Consider the following 8,099-nt stretch of genomic DNA (forward strand, 5'->3'; position numbering starts at 1 on the left):
TTAAGTACTCATCAAAAGTTCATCTAACAATTCAGCACCCAAATCTTCAAAAACTAAAACATTATTTTCCCTTTTTCTCTTCTTCCTATTTCTCTTATGTTTAACACATCTCATTTTATTTGTTGCCTTTAAAACAGCAGCTGGTGAAATTCCATCTTCACAAATATACTTAATATTTTCAAGTGATTCTCTTACTTTATCCATTGGAAAATTTAAAAGTGCCAATGGACCTCTCATTGTAAGTGCAGCTTGATCATACGCTAAAGCAGCTTCTTCGCCAGTATTAAATGTTCCTAACCAAACTCTAATTCCATTTCTTGTTGAGTCTCTTATTTCTGCTGCATATTTTCCCCATGGCCTCTTTCTAACTCCTATGTAGTGTTTTTCCTCTTCTAGTTTGGTGGAGTTATTGTTATCATGATGAGATGTGACCTCTTCCATGTCATGATGATTATTGCTTTCTATAGAGGAATTAGTGTCTTCTGAGTATGAAAAACTTCTTGGTAGTTGATGATCATTGTCCTTTTGGTTGGAGGAGGCAACTTCCCATGTGTAACTTCCTTTCGAGGTTGAGAATGAAGAACTTTTTGATAGAAAATGATCGTTGTTTTGGTCAATGTAGTCAACTTTCAATGGATAACATTCTTTCGAGGAGTTATTTTCTGAGAATGAACAACTTCTTGGTAGATAATGATCGTTGTTCTGGTCGATGGAGTCAACATCCCATGGATAATTAGTCATATATTCATCTAAGAAATGTTGATCATTCCATGGTAATGGTGATTGATCTTGGAAGAAATTGAAATTTGGATATTGAATTTTAGGGGATGAAAAATCCATTTCTATTATAAGGAATTGGATAAATATTTTTCATGACATTTTTGTTGGTGTTTGGGATGTCAAGAGTCTAAAAAACTCTTGGATAACTAAGATTTATATAGAAGGTACATTGGATGAGGAAGGGGAGGTCATACGAATATGTTAATTGTTGTAAGAACTTATTTATTGATGGACAATTATTATATGTGGACATGACAATTTCAAAATTGTTCAAAGACTTTTCCCACTTCCTATCTTGACTTGACTTGATCCAAAACACCTCAAGTCTTCCTCATAAAGAATCAATAATTATAATGAAATTTTTGATAAAAGAAGTGTCATATTCATCCTTTTGCAAAAGCATAAAAATTTAGATTTAACTTCAAACATGTCGACAATAACAATAATATATTTTGTATAATTTTACGAGGAATTTTTGAAAGACTGGTGAATATACAACTTTATTCTTATTTTATAAAAATAGAGAAAAAAATACAATAAACCCTCGACTTAGGTATAAGTATTCTTGTAGAATTAATATCATTTTTTAACCTATAACTTTTTAATGTTCATCAAGAAATTCACGTAACTAGGAGTAATAAATAACCTGATCGGATAAATATTTTTAAATAGTCAATATATATTAAATTTTAAATTCTAAAAAAAAGCTAGTAGGGGGCAGGTGTAAACCCAAGGAGAAGCAATACACCTAATTGGCAAGAATTTAGTGTATGATTGTACTAAATTGACATATTGTCCAAGTGGCAACATTTAAATGTTCATATTTTAAGATAAAAAAACTCATGAAATATCTAGAATGTAGGGTTTAATAATTTATGTATCGATATCTATATTAATTAATATATGATACATGTCTTCACATATATTAATATATTTTGGCAAAAATATTAAGTGTTGTTAAATTTTTACGCTTTATTAGTTAAAAAAATATGCCAAAACAAAAATGTCTCTTTCATTCTATTGGAGATATTTGAAGCAAATCGAGAGTGTTTTTCTATGCAAGTAAATTAAGCTACTGCCACCTTGCACGAAAAAAAAGAGAGACTACCTATGGTCAAGTGAATACGATGATTTTGATTTAAACATTGTATTTATATAAAAATAATTATTATTATTACATAAATAAAAAAATTAACTTCAAACTAAATTATTAACATCTTATATTACTCTCCTAAAATTAAAACCTATAAAATTTAGATTCAGAATTGATTTTTCTCCTATACATAAAGTTTCTTAGAGTTTTTTTTTTTTTTTTTTTTTTTATAAATTTTAGGAATCACATAGTTTTAATATGAAATTACAAACTATTTCTATTTAGTTTGTAATTACACTAATCCCTGAAAAAGTAAAACAAACCGGATACATAAAAATTAGCTCGGATACATTATAAAATAAACCGGATTCACAATATGTAGCTTGGATACATTAAAAATTAGCTCGGATACATTATCAAATAATTTAGAATTAGGAGAGAAATAAGGGATTTTAGAGGTTTTTAGAAATAGAAGGAAATATTATAAATAAGGGAAACATAAGACGTGTATTTCAGTATTTTATTTTTTTTTGAATTTTTTATCCGATTGTAATTTGATTACGTGTTAAGTAAAGCATTTGTAATGACTTGACATATTAGTTCTCCATCGTTAAATGCATATATATCATTTTCATATGTCTAGTCCATCAATAATGGATAAATTATTGTGTTTTTCCTTTTCAATAAACATAATTCTCATTGCAAGAGTCAGGAGAATTACTAATAAGAATTGAAGTAGAGTGGCATATAGTGATGGATGTTTGATTTTTCGATTTAATTTTGGCTTTTGATCGAGTGAGACAGCGAGCTAGTAGTCGAGTACTCACTAGTGTCGGGTGTACAATATTTTTAATTATTTGAACTTATGTTAGAAAATTTCAATTGAAGAATTGATACCCTAAAATTGAGAAGCGAATCGAATATCAAAATTTTAGAAAAATAGTACGGAAGACCCAAATTTATTTGGTTAAGTCCATATTTTTTGGCATTTATGCATATCCCTTAGTAGTATGTATTTCTTTATTCTTAATTAAAAGTCTCAAAATTTGAGTTTCAGATGTAAAACTTTCTTACGCAAATTTAAATTTAATTGAATCCTAATATAAATACAAAATATCAAATAGGAAAAAAAAAGGTTAGGAAAATTAGAACCCAAAAAAAGAACCTCATTAACTTTTAATTTTTCTGCTATGTTTGTTCTAGGATTATCATTTCCTAACTTCCGATCTATTTTTGTTAAATTTATTTTTATGAATCGAATAATTTCTGAAAGATAATGATACACGATTTGAAATTCGACGATTAATTAATAGGTCTACCTCTACTCTTCTCCATCCTACCTTTTTTGTTTTAGTTTAAAAGTAAGAAAATATAAGTAAAGTATAAGAAGAGAGACTCTATCTAGTCGGCAAAAAATTAGTCGCATAAGATATTTATACAGAAATTCAATAAATGCATGATATTAATTTGTGTATCAATCATTCCATTTCAGAATCAACCTCCTCACCCCTCCCCCCTCTCCGAATAAGTAAGACCTCGTGATTCTCTAAACTAGCTCTTGGCCTTATCTGGCGGAACCAGCCGGGGTATTTGACATAGACGAAGAGAGCATCTGAAGGGTTAATTACTTCACCAAAGATAATCACTCACAGATCCGAATAATCACTAGCTACAATTGATGAAATTTTGATTAAAACTATTCATAAAAAAAGCCGCATGAAGCTCCCACATAACCATAACAAACTTTCTCTAATGTCATACCAAGCCAAGACCTTTCCTATAAGGAAAGAAAGAACCTGCAACTCCCCTTTTTAAATACCCCTGACTCCCTCCGAAGTGAGTTCTTTTTACACGATTTAGGATCGACATCATAATTGGTTATATTATAGTTGATTGATGCAAATTCTAATCCCATTCTGAAACAACTTTGAGTGTGATAAAAAAGGAATAAGGCTCGAGAGGCCTACATCGAAAGAATAGGAAGTTTTTAAGTGGTTGTACCAGATTCTGCCTTAAATTGCTAAAGAAAAAGCAATCCAACAACAATAAAAGAAGGTTCTTTATATATATTGGAGGATAAATTTAAAATAATTTCTCAAATATTTCTTTGAGCAATTTTGATCTTTTGAATTTGTCAAAAATAAATAATTTTAGTTTTCGCTAAATATTTAACTAAAATTGCCGGTTGAATTTAGCGTGAGTCTAAAAAGAAAAAAATGATAAGAAACTCAACAAGTAAATATCAGTTTTTGTTAAATCTAATAGGCAAACAGGTAAAAATTGATAAAATATTAAGGGAGACAAAAAACTCAATTTTAATAAACTTTTAAGGACCAAAACTATCTTTATAGTTAAGGAACTATTTTAAATTTACCACCTATCATAAAGAAATTATTTCTTACATATAATTTTTTTCCCATATAACTATGAGTACTTATTTTATATGTTCTCACATCATTAAATCACTTAGCTATAATAAGTTGATATTTTGTTACTTTAACGTGTACGTCGATATCCGATACTAGTAAAATTTTAATTGGTTTAAATCCTAATCTACTTTTAACACCTCTATAATTCAAAATTTGGTAAGATGAGGTGGAGCACGTGCAAGAATCAACTTGTAATTCTATAAAACTTTATGTGAAGGCACTAATTTGTTGACTTTAAATGTACTTAATTACTAATTAAATTGAATTAAATAGTGATTAGTCTCGAAAAGCTATAGACATCATAATCATTCAGATACAAATGATTTTTTCTAGTCTAAATTAGACACGCAAGCACTTAGATATGCAAATGAATTTGAATATTGATATGTTGTGATTTTACTTCTTTTAGAAAAATTAATTTTGAAATGTTAGGTATACAATTTTTTTTTAAAAAACACTTTAAAAAAGAATCGTCACTTAATTTTTAAGAAATTATGAAAAACTTAATTTAAGAAGGTCTAAATAGATAAATTTTTAAAAATCTAGAGAAAATGGAGAAGAGATTTTTAGTTCTACTTAAAGATGGTAGCACTTAAAAGAGTACAATTATATGTTGATTTAACTAAAATATTTGACTAACTTTTAAGAAAAAATAATTAAGTAAAGAAAGCATTTTTAAAGGTCATTTGAGGAAAATGTTAACCTGAAACAATTGTAGTATTTAAAAAGAGAGAGTAGAATATGGTTGAGTAAAAGAAAAATTTAGATCATTCATTTTTTAAGAAAAGGGTTCTAACTAGAACAAAATTAAACAATTAAAGATAAGTAAAATTCGGTCAACATATTTAATTAAGTAAATAAAAAAACACATGACTTGATGAAAATGGAATTTTTTAAATTAAGCCAATAAAAAAAAGCTCATCTTTTGGAAAGTTCGATTAAACTAATTAAATAAGTTAAGAGTTAACTAATATTAATCAAACATTTACAATCAAAATAATTAAAAAAGCAAAGAGATGATGAATTTGGGCCCCTTCTTGGGCCAAATTCACTACTGTGGGCTCTTGTTACCAACCCCTTTTACACATGTATATCAGTTGTATATCATCATGTATCAACACCTCCAGAAACCTGTATATTAGCTTCCATTTCAACTTTACTCGAGGGAAAATGAGGTTTGCGCCTCCATGACCCATCTCGAAATACAAGAGAGAGAAATGGAGTCCAACACAAATATTAAAAAGAAAATGAGAAATATTATTTACATTCAAGATTTTCTATAGTAATTATACTAATAGAAAAAACAACAAAAAACTAGGTTCACACAAGTATGTTAAATACATGATGTTTTTAACATTACTCTTTTTCCTTCACTAGAATTATGTATATATCAAATAGACATTCAAGGGGAAGTGTTATAAACATATTTATATTATAGTGAATGTACATCATGTAGGTTCCTCTGGAGAAAAGTTAGGAACCTAACTTTGTGGTCAATTTAGTTTTTTCCTATAATTAAAGGGTTTCCTCATGGTAAAGAATCCCTCAATCTCTAATCCTTCAGGAGAAGTAAGAAGTCTACTATCTTCTCTCTACTTTATGTTACTTATTATTATATATATGGTTTCATAACAAAAAAAAAATAGTTTTTGAGAAAAAGTGCAATACAATAGTATACGTGAATTGTGTTATATTCATATTTTGTTATTTTCTTAAAATATCATATTATATTATTTTATAGAGTGGTGGTTAGAACCATCCTTATTGTATGGGGTGGAGTGTTGGCCAGTCAAGAAATAACATGTTCAAAAGATGCATGTTGTGGAGGTACAAACGTTGAGATGGATGTATGGGTGTACTTTGAGCGATAAGATTAGGAATGAGGTTATCAGGAGATGGTGAGAGTGGCCTATGTAGCGGGCAAGACAAGGGAAGTGAGATTGAGATGATTTGGGCATGTGTGGAGGAGGTGCATTGACACCCCAATGAGAAGGTGTGAGAGGTTGGTTGTATGGGATAAACAGAGCGGTCGAGGTACGTTGACGAAATATTGGGGAGAGGTGATTAGATAAGACATGTCGCATCTTCATGTTTCCGGAAACATGACTCTAGATAGGAAGCAGTGGAGATCGAGTATTAGGATAGTGGGATAGCAAGGGTGGAGGGTTGTCTTGCCTTGCGAAGGCTTAGAATTGTTAGTGTGTGTCGTAGTACTATTCATACCCTTGTAGTTCTTAACATATGTTGTTTATTGTGTTTTCGAGTATCATACGTCCTCTAAACATATAAAAAACAAACCACACAAATATTGAAGGGATCAATCCCAATTAATTACATGAGTGAATACAACAAGCCAAACCAGAATATATATATAAATATATATATGAGTAAATACAACACGCCAAACCAGAATATTATATATATATATATATATATATATATATATGTATATAATTACATGAGTGAATACAACACGCCAAATATATATATATATATAGCTTTATTTTTCTAACCCCCACCCCCCACCCCCCACACACAAGAAACAAGACATACCAATATTTCAAATTATTCACCCTTTTTCCATTTCAAGAAACCCAGTCTTTTGCTAACCATTGGTGACAAGTCTTTTTTTCTGAACTTCAACATCCTCCAAATCCTCATCCTCAAATTTGGTTATTAAAGAGAAGTACTCAACATTTTCTTTAAAAAACTTGACAAGAACCAAATAAAGAGAGAGAGTAAAAACAGTAGTCCCAACCAAATACCAACTAAATTGAATATTTGCTAATGCCTTTGCTCTTTCAAGTGCTTCCTTGTTATGACATCTAACCACTTGACGCCCTTCTTCCCATGTCAAAAAGCAATCTTTTGGGACAAAATGTGGAGTCCAAAGCATGATACCCGTGACCATAAACCAAATTCCTTGAAACATAATGGTATAAGATCTCACAAAACTATTCAAGAAACTTTTAGGAAAAGGAATACCTAAAAGAGTCGTGGCGAAAGACGAAAAAATAACAATTTGGAGAAGCCAATGGTATTGTCCTTCAACACCTTTATGGTCAGTAGAATGAAGATGGAATAGAAGGAGTTCTTGACCAAAAGCAAGACTTGCAAGTAATAATGTAAGTCCATTTTGAACTAGGGTTGAAGGGACCATGATTTTATCGAATATAATCGAAAAGATTGCATAGACAAAGAAATTAAGGGAAATAGTTGCATGTTCAAAGTTATGGAGATGATATGAAGGTATAGTTCCATCAATGTCAAGAGGTTGATGTTTTGATGGACCAATAAAGAGTTCCATTAATATAGAGACTATGGTGCTAAACATAATCACAAAAAGCTCTAAATATCTTATTCTTGGAGATGGGAACCATAACAAAGAAGTGTAGGATTTTGGGTGGAGACAATGTAATTTTATGTGGTTAAGCAAATGCCAAATACCAATAACAAAGAAACCAAATCCTGGTGCTACATGGCCTATTAATGTGCCCATTTTTGTTTGTTTGTTTTAGTGTAATGAGAATATGAAATGATGGAAAATCAAGAGGGTTATATATAGAGATACCTAAGGCACTGTGTATTTATATTTTTACCTTCATAATGTATTAGGATTTGAAATAATTATTTGATAACTTCCTAAGTTAGCATTGTACATATTCTATCTATTTTACTCCCTCCCAATTTATGTGACACTTTTCGAATTTCGAGATTCAAACAAGTCTATCTTTGACTGTAAATTTTTCATATATTTTTAAGTATTTTGAATTGTCAATTATTGAGACTTATAGTAC

General features: G+C 29.8%; 2 protein-coding genes across 2 annotated transcripts; both read right to left on the minus strand.

Moving 5' to 3' along the window:
• Window positions 1–840, minus strand: LOC125818872 (ethylene-response factor C3-like). Its single transcript, XM_049498385.1, has one exon. The coding sequence runs from the start codon at window positions 838–840 to the stop codon at window positions 1–3; it is 840 nt and encodes a 279-aa protein (XP_049354342.1).
• Window positions 841–6,906: 6,066 nt separating this feature from the next.
• On the minus strand, window positions 6,907–7,811 carry LOC125818819 (uncharacterized). Its single transcript, XM_049498336.1, has one exon. The coding sequence runs from the start codon at window positions 7,799–7,801 to the stop codon at window positions 6,908–6,910; it is 894 nt and encodes a 297-aa protein (XP_049354293.1). The 5' UTR covers window positions 7,802–7,811; the 3' UTR covers window position 6,907.
• Window positions 7,812–8,099: the final 288 nt, after the last annotated feature.

Source organism: Solanum verrucosum, unplaced genomic scaffold (assembly GCF_900185275.1).
Source record: "Solanum verrucosum unplaced genomic scaffold, falcon-dt-bn FXZP01000252.1, whole genome shotgun sequence".
Classification (NCBI taxonomy): domain Eukaryota; kingdom Viridiplantae; phylum Streptophyta; class Magnoliopsida; order Solanales; family Solanaceae; genus Solanum; species Solanum verrucosum.

Coding starts and splice junctions, on each gene's coding strand:
- LOC125818819 (XM_049498336.1), bottom strand. CDS start 7,801: ATGGGCACATTAATAGGCCATGTAGCACCAGGATTTGGTTTCTTTGTT.
- LOC125818872 (XM_049498385.1), bottom strand. CDS start 840: ATGGATTTTTCATCCCCTAAAATTCAATATCCAAATTTCAATTTCTTC.